The following is a 23969-nucleotide window of genomic DNA, read 5'->3' as shown; positions in this document are numbered from 1 at the left end:
AATATTTTTTTTAAATAGACTAAAAAAAAGTTAGACAAACAAATATTATGATAACTATAAGATTCCATCGACACTTTATAGATTATATTGAAGAAGTAATTACTTTTCACCTTTTTTGCAATTTCAATAGTACTACCAGAATTGAAGGAACATAATTAATATTCTTTTTCAACTAGAGAAATGATGACTCCACATTACAAATGGTTCTTAGTTAGGACAGAAACGTCATTTCACCTCCAAGCCAATTGCCTACATATATTGCTACATTTTGTTAAAAAGCAAATCATAGTAGATAAACCATGAATACTTCATGTTCTCTTTGCATCCTCACCGCCGTTCTCCTCCACCTCTGCCTTGTCCCCGCCCCCTCCGCCGCCCTCCTTGACCCTACCACGGTGTCATCCGTTGACATCATTCTCGATGACACCGACTACATCCGTTCGAGTTGTAAAACGACTTTGTATCCGGATACGTGCTACCACTCACTCAACCACTACGCGACCGCGGTACAACAAGACGCCGGTCGCCTAGCTCGTGTCGCTATTGGAGTGAGCCTAGCCAAAGCTAAGCGCATGTCAGCTTTCGTTTCCAACTTATCTCGCGAAGCTGACTATGGAGCGCAACCACGTGCAGTGGCTGCGCTCCACGACTGCTTCTCTGTTTTTGGAGACGCAGTCGACCAAATACGTGACTCACTAAGTCAAATGCGCACGCTCGGGGGATCGAGTGAGTCATTGAGGTTTCAAATGAGTAACGTCCAGACATGGATGAGTGCGTCGTTGAGCAATGAGGAAACTTGCACTGATGGATTTGAAGATGTGAGTGATGATGAGCCATTGAAATCGGACGTTTGTGATCGTGCACAGAAGGTCAAGGAAGTCACTAGCAATGCTTTAGCTTTTATAAACAGTTTTGCCAATAAGATATGAATGTTTAATGAGTTTGATAAGACTCTTACTGACCTTGTTAGTTGTTGAAAATTTTAGGATGCATCCATCATATATCTAATATCTATTTATTTACACTACTTTCCTCCGTTTCAATTTATTTCTCTGATTTTAATTTGATACTAAGTTTAAGAAAATAAATTGTATTGATATATCTTGATAGGAACAGGTTCTTTGTTTTGTATAGCTTCTTCCACTCGAGACTCTTCGCGTAAAACTTGAAATACTTTGAGAACTCTTCTTTGAGTGTGGTTAAAACTCCAAAGGTTGGTTGATGTTTTGTATATATAGGAGTAAGAAGCAGTCTACAAGTTCGCTACTCGGGAAGACTTTTGAACTTGTGATCTTAAACTTAAAATATGTAGAATGTATCAAATGTCACTTGATCTTGTGGTCTTAGAAATATCGATTGAAAAGTTGAAATTAAAGAGTAGTTAACAAAAGAAAAGAAATATTTTTTTTAAAAAATGGATTAAATAAAATGGAAAGTAAGACGATCAAATTGAAAAGAAAAGAATATATTATGGGAAAACTATATAAAATTGATCTAATTGTAAAATTATTTATCTAAATTGGACTTAACTCAAATTATTTATCCTTAATGGCTGAATTAATTCTCTGTGATATTTCTTCTGTATATTGACATCATATCGGTATCATATAAGACTGAGTTTAATTCTTTGTCATATTCCATTGATATATTGATACCCTATCAATATTATGTAAGATTGAACTCTTTTTTTAAGAAATAAAAAATAAAATAATTAAGAGAAAATTATTAAAGTCACATCAGAGCACAAATTTTAAAATAAATTTATGTCATTTTAAAATTAAAAAAAATATAAAAATAATAAAGTATTTAATGATAAATATTTTCCTTCTTATATAAGTGTTCCTTTCCCATCTATTAAAAGCACAAAGCTTTTTGACGAAATGTCGTGCGCCTTTTTTATGCTTTAAAAATAAATTTTATATTGAACAAAATGGTAATTGTCATTTAACTTTTTTTCTAATATTTAAAACTGATTGTCTCTGTGAACTTCCAATTCTAATTAATTCCTTTTATTGTTCAACGAGAAACAACGTCCTACCTAATTTCTCTTAAAGTGGTAAAGCCATGTTTAACTACTTATATCTCTGCATGAATTATCATAAATGCAGCTTGTCATTTGCAATTAGACAACTGGCAATTTGCAATTGCCTTAATTTCAATTTGGTTCTCACTACAATTTTTCTCCAATCCATTCAATCATTGGGGTGGAATTCATATTGTAATTACTAGCAAGGCTTACCAAGAGTTATCATGTTTGAGTCCATATAATCAAAATACTTTTTCTGATCTCAAATACTAGTCGTTTTGACAAACTAAATTTGCTTTAAAATATTTGACGTTTTAAAAAACTAACAAATATTTATTACTTTTTTTTAATTCCCCCTACTATTCGAATAAAGATTACTAAATGTCTTCCTTAAGAAGCTAATAACAGTATTTTCAAAGACATTTTTAGGACGAGTCTCGGAACAAGGCGTAGCAAAAACATTCTGGAGTGCAAATGAAAGGCATAGATCCATAAGGCATATGACCTAAAATTTGGAGCGAAAGCCCCGGACATAAAAGCATACGCTCCGGGCACTAGATTTGATTCATTATATTAAAAGTATTTTTGCTATAAATCATATTTTTTTATAATTGGAGTAATGATTTTTATTATTCATGTTTTCATATTGTAGTGATTTTTCCTAAAATATATAAAGAAAGAAAGCAACTTTCATGGAAAATGCCACTGTCATAAATAATTTTGTAGATAATCATGTCTGGAATTGATAGGATAGAGATTTCATAACACTATGTTTTTAAGGAAACTTTATCCATTTTTTGTCATTTCTCTTACACTTTTTATCCCCCCCCCCCCCCCTTGAATTATATAAACAATAATCAATGCAAATATTAGTTGAGGGTAAGAAGAACTAGTAGATGTGGAGATTGATGATAAAATGTATGATGATTTTATTTTAAAGATTATCTCGATTATTATCATTTTTTGTGTTGTTACCTTTCTTGAATAATAACTACGATATTTTTTTCTGTATTATTAATGATTTATTTGAATTTATTGGCGGAACTATTGAAAATTTTACTTTTCCTTATTTTCTTAGTAATAAAATTATAAAATTATAAATACATAGGATATACGCCCCATAGATCCAAGGGACTTACGTAAACATGTTTTGTGGCCGCTTACACCTTGTCCCTTTTGCTTAAAACCCCTCGCCCCACGCCCCACCTTTTAAAACACTGATTAAGAGGTATACAAAAATATGAATTGAAAATCGTAATTGATATACATGGCGAACATCGAGTTGAGGGGCACTTCAAATTATTTCTGATAATGAAATGGGTGAATAAAGTGGACTTTCCCAAAGTGATATTTAAGAAGGGAAGCCCACAAAATTTGATCAGATCCACTGGGCTTGCCAGTCAAAGTCCAATTCAGCAAGATTAACAGCAGTGTTATCATCAGGCCCAACAAGGACAGTAGGTGAATATTGTGCAAATTCAGTGGGCAATGATTTCCAATGTAGATTTGGCTCCCAATCTGCTTCTTTCACAACCTTTAGGATTTCCCTAACAACTACTTTGCTTCCTTCAGCTGATAAATGAATTCCATCCCTTCATATACCCAAATACAAGAAAATGTCAAATTTCACAATGAATTTAACTTCTATAGTTTGAAAACACTTGTGCAATATAAAAGAGTTACTGCGCTCTTATAAAGAGAGTCGATGGAGAGTCTTGGCGTAACTGGTAAATTAAAATTGTTGTCATGTGATCAGGAGGTCACATATTCAAACTGCAGAAACAACCTCTTATAGAAATATAGAGTAAAGTTGTGTACAATAGACCTTTATGATTCAGTTATTTCTCAAATTAAATCCCATACATAGAGGGTGTTGGTAAACCAAACTGCCCTTTTACACTCTACAATAGAGTAATCGTATTTTTGCACCTAATGTTCACTAAAGGCTTAAGAGTTTAAGTTCTAATTCACTAATAATGTAAGAATATGTACACAATCAAGTTACTAATTATAAGGTAATTAGATGCTATAAATATATACTACATCACTAGTAAGCTAATAAAAAGACTAAATGTGTTATATTAATACATTAAACTGCATTAAAAAGTCAATACAGTGTACTAAGCTTTCGTTATGCTTGAAGTTCAGAAAAGAGTTGGATCGCAAGGATTTATTGTAGGCACTCTTACATGCATTCCTCAAAGAGGGGTTGTTTCCACATTTGTTATATTAATGGATTAAACTGCATTGGTTGGTTAGATAAATTTTGTCATATCATGAGAGTATATAACTTAAAGTCTAAAAATTCGTCTCTTTAAGGATTTGGCAAGAACTGAGGCTTGGTCCAATAATTAGGTGGGTTATAAAACCATATGGCAAGAATATTATAAATCTAATTTAATTTTCCAATCAATTATTTACTAATTACTAGTACTAATTAATACTTGAAGTTTTAAGTTAAGATAGGAAAACATACGTGAAATGAGCAGTTAACCAATCATCTCTATTTTGAAGTGCAGTCCAAAGATCAATCACCTTGATCCCCAACTCTTGGCACATTTTTATGCAACCTTCTGAATATTTATGTGACGTCTCATTTCTGTTTGTTTTTTAAAAAAAAACAATAATAGCAAGTCATCACTTAAAATATATATATATTTTTTCCACGAAGTTGTTACAAAAAAAAATGAGATTTTTGATGTAAAGTTTATCGGCAATATTTAAGTCAAGAAATTTTTCAGTATGTATTACCCGAATTTTTTGATGATATGTTCCTCATTCACTGCTGGAGTACTAAGAACTATAATCCGAGTCTTTTCCGATAGGCTCTGCCAGCAAGTTTGATAATTTATTAGCGATGAATTTTGATGTTTAGCTACAAAATTTATTGTTTTTTTTTTTTGTGTGTGGTTTCAAAATGGTTACCTTGAGATGAAGTACAATCTTCTTCATGTTTGTATATATTCAGGAAGAGGAGCATGAGCATTTATACCATTTGGATCAGGTTTCACTGAGTCATTCCCACCAAATTATACAATTACAAGTGATGGTTGTATAGCTGCATCCTTAATTATATGAGCAAATAAATATAAATAAGCATACCATTCTATATATTTAATCCTTTGTAATTATTACAGTAAAACAAGAGTTTAAACTTTATACACAATTGAAAGTAATAATAGCTTTATTATTATAGGAGGTACCTTGGGAAATATTTGATCCAAAACCTTAAGAGCAAGCGTTGTGTTCCAATCACTATATCCACGAAGCACTATATCTGCCTATATAAAAAACATAATCAAGCGTATAAATGGAGAACGTCTAAATATACAAATCCCCTCTTGGATACATTAGTCCCCTCTTGCTACTATTGATACATCTCTATCCCCCTTTCGAATACATCCCTCCTCTCTCAAATACATCTCTCGCATATGTATCCAGATATTCTATCCCCTTTTTGATACATCTCTATCTCCTCTCTAACACACCCTTCCTTATGTGTCCGGATGTCTGTTGATGTATCCGTAGTCCAGTGATGTATCCGAAATCCATAAATTTTTTAAAAAAATTGTAATTTAGAAAAGAATAGGAAAATAATGTAATTAACTCTTAACACTATGAGATTTATATAAATTACACAGCACATATATATATATATTTCTATTGAATTTATGATTAAGGAAGAACAAAAGATGGAGTTGTTATAAAATTAGGGAATCAAAACTATAAAAGTAATACTTTTATACTCGTAAATGGTAGTAAATTTTAGTTCATTAGAAGTTGGAATTTAATTATAAGGATATTGAAACTAATTATCACAATTTACAATTATTCAATAGAAATAGTGCACACAAATTCTTTTTTGGAAAAATAATAATTGTAAATTGTGATAATTAGTTTCAATATCCTTATAATTAAATTCCAACTTCTAATGAACTAAAATTTACTACCATTTACGAGTATAAAAGTATTACTTTTATAGTTTTGATTCCCTAATTTTATAACAACTCCATCTTTTGTTCTTCCTTTGTTCAACTAATAAGCACATAAGACATTCAATTTTGGGTAACTCTTTTGAGTAATTTACGTCAATCAAATAATTTAACTTTTGTAATTATAAATTAAAGTAGAAATACATCATCTTTCCTTCCCAATTCATGTCATACTTTTTAAATTTCAAGATTCAAACAAGTTTATGTTTGATTGTAATTTTTTTGATATATCTTTTAAATATTTTAAATTTTCAATCATCGTGACTTATAGTACTTTTTAGGTAGTATCCAAATATATAAATTTTGTTTTAAAATATTTGAAGATTTCATACCCGAATCTAAAATTAAAATAAAATGATTTGGCTTTCGAAATCCAATCTATGCCACATAAATTAAGATTAAAAAATATATCATTTAACTACAATTGAATAATAAAAATATGAATGAAAAACATAATCTTGCATTCATAGCTAAGTAAGTAATTAACCCTCTTTTGAGTGCCTCCTCTCAAAGCTTGCCTTTAAATTGCAATCATTAACTAGATACTTAAAAAAAAATCTGATTAGGGATGACAATATAACAAGACATAAGCGAAGCAGGACAAGACAGGGGAGCTCTTAAATGGACACATTTAATTAGAGTGAGTCAAAATCTTAGCAGATCAATAATTTAAATTTTTCCAAAGCGAATTAATAATGATTGTGGCTAGACTTCTCTATTCATCTATCAATCTCGTTTATGAATATGATGATAGTCAGGCTCAGACCCTACATTCCTACTTCGGATCTGTATCCGTCATCATCCTTAATCATGAATAAAATTAGACCCCCTCCCCAAAAAAAAGCCCATAGAAAAGCAAATAATAAATTAAACAAAGAAGAAGAGAGAAATAGAGTGCTTTGCAAGAGTATAGATCAGTGAGGATAGCACCCCAACCTTCATGGCTATAGCTGAATTGTACTATTGAGGATCCAAATAGAACAATTTGTGGTCTATTTGGTCCAACCATTCTTAATTTTTTTTTCTATTTTTTTATTTTCTCTGCAACTCTTTTCAACAAGACTTGTATGATTATTAATTAAAAGGGACCTACAACTTCAATTATTGCTTTTTTTTTTTTTAATAGTCTATTTGAGTTAGCATTATATTCTCTAATTTCGAATGGTGAAGTTCACATCACCATTTTTTTATTGTCTATTACGATAATCCACACGAGATTTGGTTCTGTAACTTATTAATAAACTTGGCTTTAGTTTTATATTTTTTTACACATAAAAATTTTATTAAAAAGATATTTCTTTTATTTAATTTATAAGTGATCAGAAGAGATCATTTTATCAATTTCACAGATAGTTTTACAATGCAAAATATGTATTATTCAAACACATATTAAGTTATGTATTTTTTTTTAATTGCTATGATTAAATTATTTAATTTAATATAAATATTAAGTGTCAATAAATTTATTGAAATTTAAACACGAGGTGCGGATAACTTTAATTTAGGCTACCCACTTGGATGGCAAATTTTACACAACTATTCTCGATGGGTCATTCGCACAAATGACCTTATTTTGGAGTGATTTTTAATTTTTGTCACTTAAATTTGTGAATTTTTATTTTTACTGCTTATTTGATGTAAATTTGTGAATTAAAATATTTTTAACTTTGACCTAAATTTGTTGGGCAAAACTTTCTAGAGAATGTTTTTCATAGGGCATAAATTTTGTAGTATCTTATTCGTAAGGGGAAACTTATAGAGAACTTTGTCGTGGACATTACTTGTTCCATTGAACTTATTTTTTTGGACATAAGCCATAAATTATGCCACTGAACTTATGTCTTAGAAAATAAATTGTGCCTTGGGACATAATCTTTTTTTGTCTTAACGCATAACTTGTGCCAGTGAACTTATGTCTTGGAGCATAACTTTTGTCATTGAACTTAAACCTTAGAACATAACTTGTGCAATTGAAAATATGCCTTGCAAATTTCTTTTTGCCATGCGATTTTTTCCATATCGTCAAGGACATTTTTGACTATTTTTTTGTTACTCAGAATGCCAAATGATAAAAATTAAAAAGTACAAATTTAAAGGGCAAAAATTAAAAATCATCCCAAAAAATAAAAGCACGCAAAAACTTGATTTCGGCCCCTTCAGCTTCTTTTGGTTCCAAACACATTCCTAGTTGAGGACATGACCATAATTATGCTCATCTCCAGCTAAAAATCATAAGAAATTTACTTTTTTTTATGGGAACAGACCATACACGAGGCTCCCACCTCTCATGCGCGGCCAGGGGTTGAGCCGCTCACCCCCAAGCTGTATTATACATAAAAATAGAAAAATACACGAAGGGGGGCATAAACTTAACCTCCAATCCTATGGTGGTTCATAAGCCGATATTCCTAATAAGGTCAATCAGCTCATCCCCGATACAAGCACACAAAAAAAGGATCCTAGAAACTATGCACCTAAAGGAGAGGACTCCTCTCGATATAAAGAAACTAGAAAAACATAAATAAGGGAGACTCTCCCTTTACATAGTAAAGGAAAAATCTAAAGAAAAAAGGAGATGAATCCTCATAAAAGCTATATATACAATAAAATTTTAGCGTAAACGAGGATCATCAAAGAACATGACTAAAATTATAACATGGGGAATCACAAACACTGCAATTGGGTGATCAATCCAAGGATGCAAAACAAAGTAGTAGATCATGGAGGCTTCTTAATCCGTTTGGTCTTCCTCCGTTTAAAGCTAGGTAGGCCGATTCTATCTAGCATGTAGTATCCTCGAATACCACGAGGTAGCTGCTGGAGGGTAGTGTAGTGGCCTGGAATGGTAAGAGTGTGACTGTGCTTGGAGAGAGCATCCGTAGTGAAGTTTGCCTCCCTGTATACATGTCTGCAAGAAAAGAAGGCAAATAATTTGGTAATATCAACAAGGTCATGAGTTACCTGGTGAAGGCTCCACGGAGGTTTCATCTGGTGATTGATCCATTTAGTGAGCAACTCCGAGTCAACTTCTAGGATAACATGCTGGAAGCCCTGTTGAATGCACCATCTAAGCCCATAAGTAGCCGCCTCTAGTTCAGCTTGATTGTTGGTTCCCTCCCCTAGTGGTATGGCGTAAGCGAAGAGGAAATTACCCATGTGATCTCTTACAATGCCACCCCCCCAATAGCCCCCAGATTACCCAACGCGTTATCGTCAGTATTTAGCTTAACGAAACCGAGTTGTGGCTTAATCCATGAGACTTGGGTAATCTTCATCTCATGACTACACTTATCTATTTAGGAGATAGTGTGGATCCAGTTCAAAGGCCAATGGATATAGGGGTATGCGATTCTAAGAAGATTAGAGATGTCCTTGAAAACTGCAAATTTCACTCTCGCCAAGCTAGAACTCTTCCCCCCGTATTTGCTCGCGCATCTATTCTTCCACAAATTCCAACATATAAATATTGGGGTGGAGTGAAGGGTAAGTTTGTGAGCTTATGTGCGGTACTTGCGAAGCCACCAGCTCATAATAAGGGGTTTGAGGGGCGTGACTTCATGTCTTATGCCTAGGGAATCTGAGAAGTAGCGCCAAATATTCCTAGCGAATTGGCCCGTACTGAAAATGTGTTCTATGGTGTCTGAACCTGGGCTGTGGCAGCAACAACATGGAGTGGAAACATGGCCGAATGCAGCGATCTTTTCCTCCGTGGGCAGCTTGCCTCTAAAAGCCCTCCACAGCAAAAAAGAGCATTTAAAGGGTATGTTTTTGTGCCAAGTGTAGTAGTCGGAGAGTGTCTTGGTCTTGTGTTTCCTCACAAGCTTCCATGTCGAAGAGCAGGTGAAGCTTCCATTGGTATTCAGCTTCCAAATGGCCTGATCCGGTTTGTTTTCTTGCGTCTGTAGTGTGGTAGAAGTTATGAGAGTAATGAGCTGCGCTGGAGCCAACTGATTTAGCATGTCGATGTTCCACTGCCTATCTATAAGAAAATCAGCCACCCTAGCATTGTTCGCTCTTTCCAGCTCGTGTCTATAGTTCGCTAATGGTCCGACACCTAGCCAATCGTCCCACCAGAAACAACACGAACCCGAGTGTAGCCTCCATTGAATGTAGGGTTCGACAGTGTATTTGTTGTGCATCATATGTTTCCACACACGCGACTGCCCAGAATGGAATTTTTTGGTGATGGGGTTGGCTCTCTGACAGTATTTGGCTCTAAGGAAATCACCCCACAACGTCTGTTTAGCTCTAAATATCCACCACTGCTTGAACTGGAGAGATTTGCAGACATCTATAGTTCTCTTCAACCCAATACCTCCTTCATCATAAGGATAGCACAGATTTTTCCATGAAGACCAATGGTATTTTTTCTTATTATCCTTCCACCCCCAGAAAAAATCAGCGGTAACTCTCTCAATCTGCTTGAGAATAGTACTAGGAGGAGTAATGGCTGAAAGGAGGTGAATGGGGAGCGACTGAAGTACATATCTCACAAATGTAGCTCTACCGCCGTAGCTGAGGATTTTGGAATGCCACCCTCTAATTCTGTTGACAACCTTAGAAACCATGTCCGTGTAGTACATGACTCTCTGCCTGCCAATGTAGAGAGGGCATCCTAAGTAGGTGATGGGACTATGCTTCTGAGTGAAATCTGTAACCTGTTTCACCATATCCACATTGTCTTGGAGCGCATTGGAATGCATCATGAAGTGGCTCTTATTCTTGTTTATAATTTGCCCCGATGTCTGTTCATATAGGGTCAAGGTCTTCATGATAATCTGAAGAGTTTCCCTCCTTCCGGAGGTAAAGATGATAACGTCATCCGCAAAACTCAAATGATTAATCTGTGGGCCTCTTTTCTCCATATGGAAACCCTGGTAGAAGTGGTAGCTATGAAGACTATTCAGCATTCGGGACAGCACCTCCGCTCCTAAAATGAATAAGGCGGGAGCAAGAGGGTCACCCTGTTTGAGCCCTCTGGTGGAGTGGAAAAAACCATGTCTAGACCCATTAACGAGAACGGAGTACCAGTTATTAGACATGATTCGCCAAATCATATCAATAAAGGTCTCACCGAAGCCCATTCTTCTCAGTACCAGATAAGTATAGGACCAGGAAACTCTATCATATGCTTTGGCCATGTCTAACTTGATAACCACATTCTCGCCAATAACAGGCTTCCGGATATCGTGGATAATCTCTTGTGCTAGCATGATATTTTCTGAGATGCTTCTTCCTTTTACAAACCCGGACTGATTAGGAGAAATAAGACCGGGGAGAATGGGAGAAAGCCTGAGGCAAATGAGTTTTGATATTATCTTATTAGTAAAGTTACTGAGACTAATGGGTCTATAGTCAGAGAGCGCGTTGGGGTGATCTACCTTTGGGAGCAAGACTAAACAGGCATGAGAAAAAAACTTAGGCATAGCATGGCCACAGAAGAAAGAGTTAACCACTGCAAGTAGGTCCTCCGAAATAATTTCCCAGCAAGCTTGGAAAAATTTTCCATTCATGCCATCCGGACCAGCTGCAGAGTTAGGGTTCATGGAGAAGACCACCTGTTTTAACTCCTCAATGGTAGGATAAGAAATTTACTAAGTATATTATGCAGACATTGCTATTTAATTTATATTAATTCTGTAAAAAAAAAATGTGCATTTACTAAGTATATTATGCAGACATTGCTATTTAATTTATATTAATTCTGTAAAAAATGTGCATTTATTCTTTTTGTAATACCAAATTTACAATATATGAAGTTAGGTTTGACAATGTCGAAATATCTATTTATCTATCTAATCTAATCTAAACTATATTAAAAACATGAAGACTCTTAAAATGTTGATTGAACTTTTTGTCTTTCATTAAAAGATTTCGCTTTAGACAAAATCATCATTTTTTCTATTTTTTAAATAATATATTCAGAATGACAACCTAATATTTTAGACTTTAAAATAAACGCTACTTAACCTACTATTTAAAACTTTCTGCATATAATAAGATCCTACAATTTAGGCTTTTCCTCTTTGTTAGAAAAGATAACTAATCCTAATTAATGTTAGATACTCATATATACAATAACCATAAATAAAATTTGAAATAATTGCTACCTTCGACACCATTCTTGGTTCACTTTCTAGGTTGGTTAGTTTTGTTGTAATGTTTCTTTTTCCAGCGAAAAAGCTCAAAAAAGATTGTGGAATTAGTTGTTAATGCTATAAGTATTGTTTTTGATACTTTATAATTTCAGGTAGGGCTATACAAGACAAATCGATAAACCGCACTAAACCGACAAACCAAACCAACCCCCCCAAAAAATCTGACTAGTGGTTTGGTTTGACTTGGTTTGGTATTTGGAAAAAAAATCCGACCATTATAGGGTTGATTTGGTTTTAACTAAAAAAAGTCAAACTGACCCGATTATAGATATACTACTTTTAAATTATGTTATACATAAAAATATTTATTAAAATGTAATTTATAAATATTTTTTAAAAAAAATTCATAATTTTTGTTTTCTTTCTTACATTTAGATTTGGACTTGAGAAGTTCATCTAAATAATATACAAAAAAAACCTATCTTATAAAGTTATATTATAAAGTTAAAACTTCAAACAGTGTTCTGCCTCCATCTTATATGTTGATATTTTGTACTAAAACTCTTTTTAAGAAGCACTGCTCTGTGCTTTTTATTAGATACTATGAAAAACCCGAGAAATCCAAAAAAACTCAAAAAATCCAAAAAAACTCGAAAAATTCGAAAAAACCCGAAAAACTCGGAAAAAATTAATATCGAAAAACCCGACTTTTATTGATTTGGTTTGGTTTATAGATTTAATAACCCGACACAAATGGTTTGGTTTGGTTTGTAAAAAGTTCGAATCAACCCGATCCATGTACACCCCTAATTCCAGATCCAATATGTATTCAATAGTTTCAAAATATTATAAATTATTGTTTACTCATTTGTTTCATTAAATCTGAAGGAAAATACTTATTATCAATGTAATTATGTGTTGATTGTCTGAATTAAAACATCGATATTCATATATGTTAATTAATTATCTATCTATCTATACTATATTAAAAGCACAAAGATTTTTAAAAATATTGATTGAACTTTTTGTTCTTCATTAAAAGACTATTTTTTAGATAATATCGTCTTTTCCTATTTTTAATATTTAAAATAATAATTTAATTATTTTTAATTACTTTCAGATTTAGGACACTATTTAGAATTTAAAAGTAATCAAAATTTTAACTTATATAAATTTCATTATTATTTAATGTCCTTATACTCCTAATACGTGAATAGTCACTAATCACAATCAATGTTGATGAAGATTTATTACACTTACAAAATTAGGTTAAGAATCTCTACTTTTTAATATAATGTTGTTATACTGTTTTTATCCTTTAAAAATAGATTTTATAGTAGATAAAATAATAATATAATGACAATAATGTTGAATATATGTTCTTTAGTTTTATATTGGTTTAGACAATTAAAATACTTAATCTAATTTTTATTTTTCTTTATAATTAATACTTAGTAGACTTATTTTTGCATGATTTAGTACTTTGAAATTATGATAATTTTCACTGACTTATTTATTTACAATATTTATTTTATGTGATTTTATTATTATTTTATGTTAAATATTTTAGTGTCATCACTCATAATATTTTGTGATATATTTTTAAGAAATACCTTAGATAGTTGAATTTGGGTAGAACTAAAGAAATATCTGAAGCATGAGTTAATTATATGTTTGTATAAGTATTTTATCGGAAAAACTCAAAAATCCAAAAGACCCCAAAAAATTCAAGATTAAAAAACCCAAATTTTATTAATTTGATTTGATTTATAAATTTAAAAATCCAACACAAATAATTTAATTTTATATTTAAAAAAATTGAACTAACCCGATTCAAGTACACCCCTATCTATGATAGTTATGAGAAGAGCTCCATCATCAAATGAAACCAGATGTGATATAAAAAGGGCAATCCGGTGCACTAAAGCTCCCAAATAATAATTGTTATTATTTGAGAAAATGTCATGATATACTCCTTAACTTTATCATTTAAAGCTGATATACTTCATTATAAAAGTGGCTTATATATATCCTTACTGTTACACAGTTGAAGGTATATCATAATATTTATATTAATTAATGTTTAATCTTTAAGTCTTAAGAAACAACTAAAAAAATATAAGCTAAAAGTAAAAATCAAATTTTAATAGGTGAACAAGCACGAAGTATTTTTGTCCCAATTTACGTGCCATAATTAAAACCTCTAAACTTTAATCATAAATTCAGACTTAATTTTTTTCAAATAAAATTTATATATTTAAAAAATATATAAACAATTATTATAAATTATAATAATTAACTATTTAAAATATTTTAAAATTATATAAAATAATTCAAAATAAATACTCGGAGTCATGCAAAATGTTATGGGAAAAAAAAAAGAAGAGGAAATAAGGCACCTGCAACTGCAAATCCCGAGTTTAATTTTTGGTGTGTTTCTGAAAAATACAAATTTCACACTATGCGATGCCTATAAATATAACAGCACATGTTCAATTGCTCTACTTTTCTCAGGTGAGATCATCTTCAATTCTTTTCTTTTTTTTTTCCTTCTTTCATCTGTATTATATATGATTTTAATATGAAATGGGTCTGGCTATTTTGTACCAATTCTTCAAAATGTATCTATGGATCGATCATCTTGTTGTTCTTCTCTATTTCTTATTTGGGTTTTTTTTTTATTGATGTTTTAATTTGTGATAAAACAGTGATTTTTGTGGTTAAATAAAGGTATAATTTTGATCGGTTATATTTGAAGGTACATAGCAAATAGAGAAAATGGGTAGGCTTTTTGTGATAACTCTTGAAGGAAACATCTACAGATGCAAGCACTGTCAAACCCATTTCGCCTTGGCTGATCACATTATTTCTAAGGTTTGTTTTCCCCTTTTCTCTATTTATACATAGGTTGTTGCGCTCCCAATAGGATTTTCTTTTGGGGCTTGAACTCGAGAGGTTAGGGTGGGGGATCCCTACCATCCCACCCCAGTGGTGGAGCCACCTTGGGTTAGGTTCCTTTAGGAAAAAATTATACTATTTATATCTGATTAAAATAATATTTTTTATGTATAAGGAGAATATGTCGAACCCCCTTCAACTAGTTCGTGTATCTATTTCTTCAGATTTTGAACCCTTTAGTCAGAATCCTAACTCCGCCACTGATCCCACCACAGCCCATGTTGGTTATTAAGGTTGTCTTATGAATCTGCATGAATTGAAATTTTATAAGTTTCATGTAAAGATGCCTTACTTATGTACCATTTGTATCCTCCTATTTTCAGTGGTGATATTAATTCTGTCTATTAGGAAACTGAGAGTATGCATGTAATCGGCCATAACTTATATGGAATCGTGGCATAGTTGATTGATTTTATCATTAGTGTCCATATTGTTTCTTGGTATTTTGGATGCACTTGGTTAAAATGTTGTTCTTCTGATACTATGGCGTGAATTGTAGTCTAGTGCAAGTTCCTTACTGCCATTCGTAATTATGTGATATTAATATCTGATTGCAAAAGGAGAAAGAAATGAATTTTCTTATCTGGTATATTTCAATTTTTTTGAAGCTCAAAAGAAAAAAGAAAAGAAGCTATCTCTGCCTTGGGGGTTAGGACAGACCGAGATACACAGGGTGTGGTCCATACTGTGGATGAGCCTGCTTGAGACTCAAGGCTAGCAGTTTCCCATGGTCTCTTCAGAGCTTTAGGTCTTGGGGGTGGGTGGGGCGCGGGAGTGTCAGGTGTGGGAGGCAATGATAGTAGTTGCAGTCGTTCCTTTGTCTCTTCACAGTTTCCACTCTGCAGGGTTGCTTGATTCAGTAATATGCTGAATATTGCTCCCCTTACCTTGGTTGTTGGATGTGCCTCCCAGAGCTTTGGATTGTTCGGGAACTATCCTCTCAATGGTGCGTTTAGCCTAGATTGAGATATTTTCACTAGATGATGGTAGTTTCTATGCCATTGGTCTAATTCATTCTCATGTTTTTCTAGAGAAGTATTATCGCATCCAACAAATGTCTGAATAACTACACAGATGTACTTGGCTGGATATCTTTGTATTTATCTTGTAGCCTGTGTAATTAATTAATTTCTGTTCTGTTTTAAAGTGGATGTATGCTGCTTGTTGAATACGCAACCTTTTGGCTTTGTTCCTGAATATCGTGACTTCTTTTCTGTTACAAGTGGCAAATAGCTGATCTAAGACTTGATTAGCTAAGCTATTAAATTCAAGAAAAAAGCTGATGATTGCTTTTTTAAAAAAATAAACTATCCACCATCTGAAATTGGTGTCAAATGCTCCCTCCCTTTTTAACTAAAAATTTTGGGACATATGTATTACATTTCCCACCAATGTATTAATTGGCAAATTATCTAGGAATTCAAACGGAACTTTCAAAAAGTATTAGAGTATAGGTTTTAGGATAATTAGAAGTAAGACAGAATAAATGCACTATAAATTTAGTTCCTATAAGTGGCACAAAGGGGAGGTGAAGTGAGATTAGCTAGGATTTTGGTACCTAAATGCAGATAGTTCAAAAATCTAGGCCAGTCTTTGAGGAGAATGTCTAAAGGCAAGTAATGGGTGTGTCACCAACAAAGTTATATGGAAATGAATGTTTGGCCGTAGAAATATATTCTAAACTATTGTGGAAATGTGATACTTATAATAGATAAATAGTGTTCTATAAGATTGGACCAGATTAGAAATAATTACATCATATTGAGGACACAAGTAGAATTCATAGACGATAAAATAAGACAAGACCGCTTGAGATGGTTTGACCATGTTCTACTTAAACTTCCCAATATGCTGACCAACATGTGTGATATCATAATGATTGAAGGTTCTAAAAACAGACAAGGTAGAATTAAAATTGCAAGCAGCCCAATTATCTCCAAAGACCCAAAATCCCATAGAATCAATGTGGATCTTGCTAAGAGCGGAACAAAACGGAAGGAAATGATCCATATGGAAAACACCAACTAGTTGGGATTAAGGCCTATTTATGATACATGTATGAGTTTCAGTGTTTGCTTAGAGTCTTTTTGGTTTGTTTGAATATTTGTATGTCAATGTAGGAATAAGTGTAACATTTATAAAGCCTATAATTTGGGAACCACTAAGTTGTCTTAAGTATGCCAGTATTTCAATGAAATAATCCCAAACAGCGAGGAATGGATATAAAGGATTCATATGGTCGATCCAACTAACTTGGGATTGAGGTACAGTTGATTGAGTTATGGGGTTTTTTCACAAACATCTTTATTATTATATCAATTAAGCAAAAGTGGAATCCTTAATCCTATTCGGGAAAAAAAGGTCTGGAATTCTATGATATATCATCCTCTGGATGGAAAATGAACCAATTTCTGATTTTATCATCACATGAATAAGGTTATCTCTCACTTTCCCCTCCCCCTCTCCCCACTTCTCTTCCTCCCCACCCAACTCTTACCTAATTTGTGCTTTTGCTACTTGTTGGAAACTTGGATTGGAATATGAGAAGCAACCTAGCTAGATATATCTCAGTGAAATTGTAGGCTATTAACTTGGAGTGATAAATGATGTCTTTCAAAAGTTTTCCATTATTCAACTTGGTAGGTAACCTTCTCTTAGGAAGTGTACCATTTCCTATAAGAGTTGTTTGATTGGCCTCCATGTAGTACTAGACTATATTTAGAGCAAACTGTATTTCATTTTGATGTTTTATAGAGGTCGCCCATCAACTAATTATGATTCCATTGGTCTCTTTCCAATTATCCAATATATTGTTATCACATTTTGGTTTCTATTTTCTTCTGTTACCTTGATATGTAACATTTTGCCAGCAACAATCAGGTTTATGTCAAAATATCTAAAAAGTTGTATTTCCAAAATATTACAACCAGACAAATCAGGCATAGCCTTATCTGTGGGTTTTACAAACTGCAACCTGTTATTGTGTGTCAATTTTGTTCTAGTGTATTTGTAAAGGAAGTAGAAATTGGACCTAACTCAACCTCAAGATCTTGCTCATAAGGTGAGGATTGGTCTTTGGCCATATAAGGAGATAAAACCCACTCGTTTTTGCTTTGGAGCTTTGAGAAACAGTACAACAACAACAACAACAACAAACCCAGTATAATCCCACAATGTGGGGTCTGGGGAGGGTAGAGTGTACACAAACCTAACCCCCACCTTGAAAGGTAGGGCGGCTGTTTCCGAAAGACCCTCGACTTTAAGAGAGGAAAACAAGATAAAAAGTCAGATAAGGACAAGCATATCGAAAACAAGATGAAAACAAGGAATAACAAAAAATGAGAAAGTCATGGTAGAATAATACGGGGAGAAAGGGGCATTAACTACTATAAATAAATAAGATAAGATAAGATAAATAAGATAGTCAATGTACAACGGCGCCACAACTATAAACAGCAATACAATGCAGAAATCAAATGGCAATAAACAATGAGCAGAACTACAACTACTATGGTGCAAAAGATGAATCACCTAGCCTTTTATCCTAATCAGAGTCCTCCACAAAGGAAATTATAGTGCGCTAATGTGCCTACGAATAGGGTAGGATAACGAGACTATGTACTAGCCTTCTACCCTAATGTGGGTCCTCCACACACTCCTATCTAAGGTCATGTCCTCGGTAAGCTGTAACTGCGCCATGTCTTGTCTAATCACCTCTCCCCAATATTTCTTCGGCCTACCCCTACCTCTTCTGAAACCATCCATGGCCAGCCTCTCACACCTCCTCATTGGGGCATCTGTATCTCTCCTCTTCGCATGCCCAAACCACCTAAGTCTCATTTCCCGCATCTTGTCTTCCACCGAGGTCACTCCTACCTTGTCCCGAATAGCCTCATTTCTAATCCTGTCGCTCCTGGTATGCCTACACATCCATCTCAACATTCTCATCTCGGCTACTTTCATCTTTTGAACGTGAGAGACCTTAATTGGCCAACACTCCGCCCCATATACTTAAGAGAAAGTAGAAAAGTATCTTCAAATTTCAAATTATAGAATCTGGAAGATACAATGAATTTGAGAATTGTCAGTTGTGGTCTCAAAAATTTAGAATCATGAAGTGATGGGGATCTTGAATATTTGTGATTCATGAATCTTTCGCTACTGTAAGGGAATTAGTTAGGAAAGGGAAATCCTACTATTAGGTTGAATAAATTGATCTCAGTTCATTTGGACCTATTGTTTTCTTACCTTGTCATTGTAGGTTTTATTAACTTGTTAAATCCATAGCCATTAAATGTGAATGCGATTTGCTAATGACTCTTTTCCATTTTAAGTTGAAGGATGAGATTCAATTATATCAAACAAGGGAAAGACCAGTTAATTACCTTTTCCTGAGAAAGCAAATATCTAAAGTGATGAAACCTAGGCAAAAAGAAATTGGGTAGCCTAAGTGAAGCCGATGTTCTGAGGTCAAGTTTGCGGTGCCTATAACGAACTTCAGATACAAGGGCGTCTTATCTATTGATTTTTTCTGGAGTCCGAACAGGGAATTCTGATTGGTCAAAATTGTGATTGTCGATTTAGTAGGATTGTGGGAATGTCTTGGCCTTGGCAGGATTCACTATGAAATGGATCTCTCCAGTATTAACCATTATGTTGGCTTTACATGGCTTATCTCTCTCATAATCTGGACTCTGGAGCAGAGGTTTGTGTAGCTTGCAATAGATAGTTACCCCAGTGCATGAATCGCTAGGCCTAGTCTAGTTTTTGTAGCATAAGGTTGCTACAGAGTTTTCTTACCTATAAATGAGTTAAGTAGTAGATGACCACAAATTGTTGGGTTCTCGGCTGTGTCTTTTTCTAGTAACCATGACTTTAAGCACTGACATACTGATGCTTCACAATGGCAGAACTGCACGTTGGGTCTTGATGTTGAATTTTTTATGGAACTAGTTGCCATTGTATTTCTCATAATACCGCCGCATAATCATTTACCCATCCTGTGCGAAGAAAATTTTGGTCTGGATTGAATGTTGGATGGTTTCTGTAGTATATCCAAGTCATTCTAATACTCAATATCCCAATATTTTAACAGTGAGACTTTGTTATATGGCAGACGAAGTCATCCAAAACATCAGCTGTTTGATATTGTTAGGCAAGATGTAACAACCAAATAGAAGTAACTGAACATACTTCTTATACTGACAACCTATGGTACCTGGTGGATGTATGATTCTTGTTTATAAGTTATGTTAGTAGGTAATTATTTGATTTTTTACATCTTGAAGGGTAGCCTTCAGGCTTAGTATCGGTTCCATTTTTCTGTGATGAAGTTTGGATAACTTTCCATTTGTTGTTATCAATTTTATATAAGGCCACCCAGCAATTCTTGTCCCTAAGCCTAACCTTTTCAACCATTTCAATCTATTGCTATCTTATTCCAATCCATGTGAATATTGAACTCTCTAGGTGATTTGGAATATAAATGAAGTTAGTCACTTTCTAATGGGTATACCCTTGAAGAGACCACCTTGAACCATCATGTCCAATCTATTGCTATCTTATTCCTATCTCTGTGAATATGACTCACTAGGTTATTTCGAATACGAATGAAGTTATCACTTCTAATGGCTATTCCCTTGAAGAGAGCTTTGCTGATGCTATTAGTAGTTCTTACTGGTATATTGCTGGGCCTCTGGATTATGTTGTCTTCATGCTACTAACTGCAAATTGGCTGGCAAACAAACTACACTTACATGAGTTGTTATATTTATGCTTCACATATATGTATTCTAATGACCTTTAAGTTTTTTACAGTCATTCCACTGCAGTCATGGGAGGGCTTACCTCTTTGATAAAGTGTAAGTACTCTTTGACTTGTAAAGCTCAAAATTACCTGCCATTTTATGGAGTGCTTTCACCTTTATTAGTGCAGGAAAACTTTGAAGCTATCACTTATCAGTGATTAAATCAGGCAGTGAATGCTTGTATTATATTAGTTCATGCATCTCCACATTCTCTAATAACTTCATTTTTGCTGCTAGTCTTTTTCAATTACTTGAACTACTAGCAACATAATATACTTGAGGTCACGGCGATCTTTGTAGTTATGTTATGCATCAATACATCCAATGCTTCATGATATGCACTTACAATGTTGTGTTTTATGTCTTGCTCCTCTTTTGTGCATTGCAGTGTGAATGTAACAAGTGGAGCAAAAGAAGAGCGGATGATGATGACTGGAATGCATACTGTTGTTGACATATTCTGTGTGGGATGTGGCTCAATTGTGGGCTGGAAATATGTGAGCTTTTCTTCAGCAAGGATCTGGTTTTATCTCTCTGCTTCTGATCTTTAGTTATCCCTGATATTCTTACTGACAACTCTCGACTAATTCCCAGGAAGCCGCACATGACAAGACCCAAAAGTACAAGGAAGGGAAATTCATTCTTGAGAGGTATCTAATGTGCTTTCGCACTTAAATGTGGCATCTTCATATTCCAAGAGTCTAATTTCCTTGTATTTTTCTTCATCCTATTAATTCATAGGTTTAAGGTCGCGGGTCCAGATGGAAGCCTCTATACTGTAAGCCATGACGATGAGCTTGGAAGCGATGATGATCCTTAGACTAGCCATCCTGCCATATGAATCTAGAGGACCTTGACTAGCCATCCTGCCATTACTCATCCCTTAATAAAATCTATCTATTCAACTGTACATACTCTAACTTCCTCTCTTGTTGGTATAAGCAAGTTTTGCAGGATATTTTTAGAACGGTATCCTTTTGTCCTAAACAATTTGAATTGGAAAATTTGCTCTTATACTTGTTTTGACAGAAGTGAAATATTCAGCAGTAGGTTGGTTTAAGCAACCAGAAAGTTCCAGTATTTTGGCTGAAGCTTTTGCTTGATCTTGATCACACTGTCAATCACATTTAGGTACAGAAATAATCCGGTCTCTTAGGTCACATCTTTAACTGCCTCGTTCCTAGCAGTTACCAAGGTCCTCTCGACTCATATTGCTGCAAAACATGGAGATTAATAAGTAGCCAAAATGGTGTAGAAGAGGAACCTAATAAATATAAATAAAGGTAACTAGTAATGGAGAAGCGTTTGATAGTTAATCTGCACAACACCTGAGAGTTGTGGTGCAATGGATAGATTTCTTCTTTAATTAGAAATTTCAAGTTCAAGACGTAAAGAACAGATGGAAATAAAAGAGTATCGTGTGATTTTTGCGTGGACATAGACCCATCTTCACCTAAATTTGGATTTATAACTTAGATTTACTCAAATCTATTTGTCTACTTAATTCAAGTATTATTTGCACAATAAATGGGTGTTCACGGTACAATACAATTAGATAATTTCAGTTTTTGATTTTTTAAAGCATTGTACCATTATCGATTTGGTATTTTAAATTTTGATTTTGATGTGTACGATATAGTAGTCAGTAATCAAGATTTGTCCGACTTCGATTGACATACAATAATAATCGAGAATTACAGTTTCAGGAGAAACAGAAACTATAAAAAAAATCTTAAGGAATCGCAAATACTTAAAAGCATGCACAGCACTGGTGCAAAATCCAAAAAAGACCACAACTGGAGTGGCCCAAAGTCTAAACGACACTGCTCAAAATTAAGCACATCTCTACAATCTTACACCAAAAAGTCAATTGAAATTTTAAGTTTTTATTCAAATTATTAGTATTATGCAAGACAGCGGAGAGATCGACGAGGATGTCACACACCGTATTGGGGCAGGATGGATGAAATGGAGGCTCGCCTCCGGTGTGTTATGTGACAAGAAGGTGCCACCACAACTTAAGGGCAAGTTCTACAAAGTGGTCGTTAGACCATCTATGTTGTATGGGGCGGAGTGTTGGCCAGTTAAGGTCTCCCACGTGCAAAGGATGAAGGTTGCCGAGATGAGAATGTTGAGATGGATGTGTGGGCATACCAGGAGTGACAAGATTAGAAATGAGGCTATTCGAGAAAAGGTAGGAGTGGCCTCGGTGGAAGACAAGATGCGGGAAACGCGACTGAGATGGTTTGGACATGTGAAGAGGAGAGTCCCAGATGCACCAGTGCGGAGATGTGAGAGGCTAGCCATGGATTGTTTCAGAAGAGGTAGGGGTAGGCCGAAGAAATATTGGGGAGAGGTGATCAGACAGGACATGGCGCATTTACGACTTACCGAGGACATGACCCTAGATAGGAGGGTGTGGAGGACACACATTAGGGTAGAAGGCTAGTACATAATGATTTTATTCTCCCTTATTCGTAGGCGTATTAACGCACTATGATTTCTTGTACTCTGATGTATGCTATTTATGGTATTTATGTTATTATCCAATAATAATATCTACTGTTTTTGTGCTTTGATTATAATATTGTTTGGACCGTTTTCGTCATCTACTTATTTATTCTAATATTCTTGTCTAACCTTTTTTATGCTTTTATTGAGCCGAGGGTCTTTCGGAAACAGCCGTCCTACATTGGTAGGAGTCAGGTCTGCGTACACTCTACCCTCCCCAGACCCCACGATGTGAGATTTCACTGGGTTGTTGTTGTTGTTGTTGTATATAAATTGTATGTGTAATTAATTACTTCAATGTATACATTTTATAAATACCTAGTGCCGTATTGATCGAATACCAAATTAACTACCAATTTTTTTTATTTCAGTAGAGTAATTCAATATTTTCCAAAAAAATGAATGGAAAATCTATATTAATTAATCAAAATCTATATTTTATTAAATCACTTAAGCATGATAAGGTGTATATTGAACAAGTAATCAAAGTGATTGCTTTTTGTACTAATTAATTGTTTACTTACAAACTAGAGATACGCGGAAATTGACAAATATTCCATACGTCTTAGGTAGCTGA

General features: G+C 34.1%; 2 protein-coding genes and 1 pseudogene across 2 annotated transcripts; 2 read left to right on the top strand and 1 right to left on the bottom strand.

Annotated features, from left to right (window-relative positions):
- The first annotated feature begins 220 nt into the window (after nt 1-220).
- On the top strand, nt 221-1027 carry LOC129876518 (pectinesterase inhibitor 7-like). Its single transcript, XM_055951971.1, has one exon. It carries the CDS (start codon nt 300-302, stop codon nt 927-929), a length of 630 nt encoding a protein of 209 aa, XP_055807946.1. The 5' UTR covers nt 221-299; the 3' UTR covers nt 930-1027.
- A 2322-nt stretch (nt 1028-3349) lies between these two features.
- LOC129877201 (GDSL esterase/lipase CPRD49-like) lies at nt 3350-7027 on the bottom strand (annotated as a pseudogene).
- Nucleotides 7028-14496: 7469 nt separating this feature from the next.
- On the top strand, nt 14497-21977 carry LOC129877734 (protein yippee-like). The gene is made up of 6 exons (XM_055953259.1): nt 14497-14630; nt 14875-14990; nt 20892-20935; nt 21270-21378; nt 21476-21531; nt 21623-21977. The coding sequence occupies exons 2-6, from the start codon at nt 14895-14897 to the stop codon at nt 21699-21701; spliced, it is 384 nt and encodes a 127-aa protein (XP_055809234.1). The 5' UTR covers nt 14497-14630; nt 14875-14894; the 3' UTR covers nt 21702-21977.
- The last annotated feature ends 1992 nt before the right edge of the window (nt 21978-23969 follow it).

The sequence above is a fragment of the Solanum dulcamara genome, chromosome 12, assembly GCF_947179165.1.
Source record: "Solanum dulcamara chromosome 12, daSolDulc1.2, whole genome shotgun sequence".
Taxonomy (NCBI): domain Eukaryota; kingdom Viridiplantae; phylum Streptophyta; class Magnoliopsida; order Solanales; family Solanaceae; genus Solanum; species Solanum dulcamara.
The sequence above is the reverse complement of the archived record's forward strand: the minus strand, read 5'-3'. Positions and strand labels throughout refer to the sequence as shown.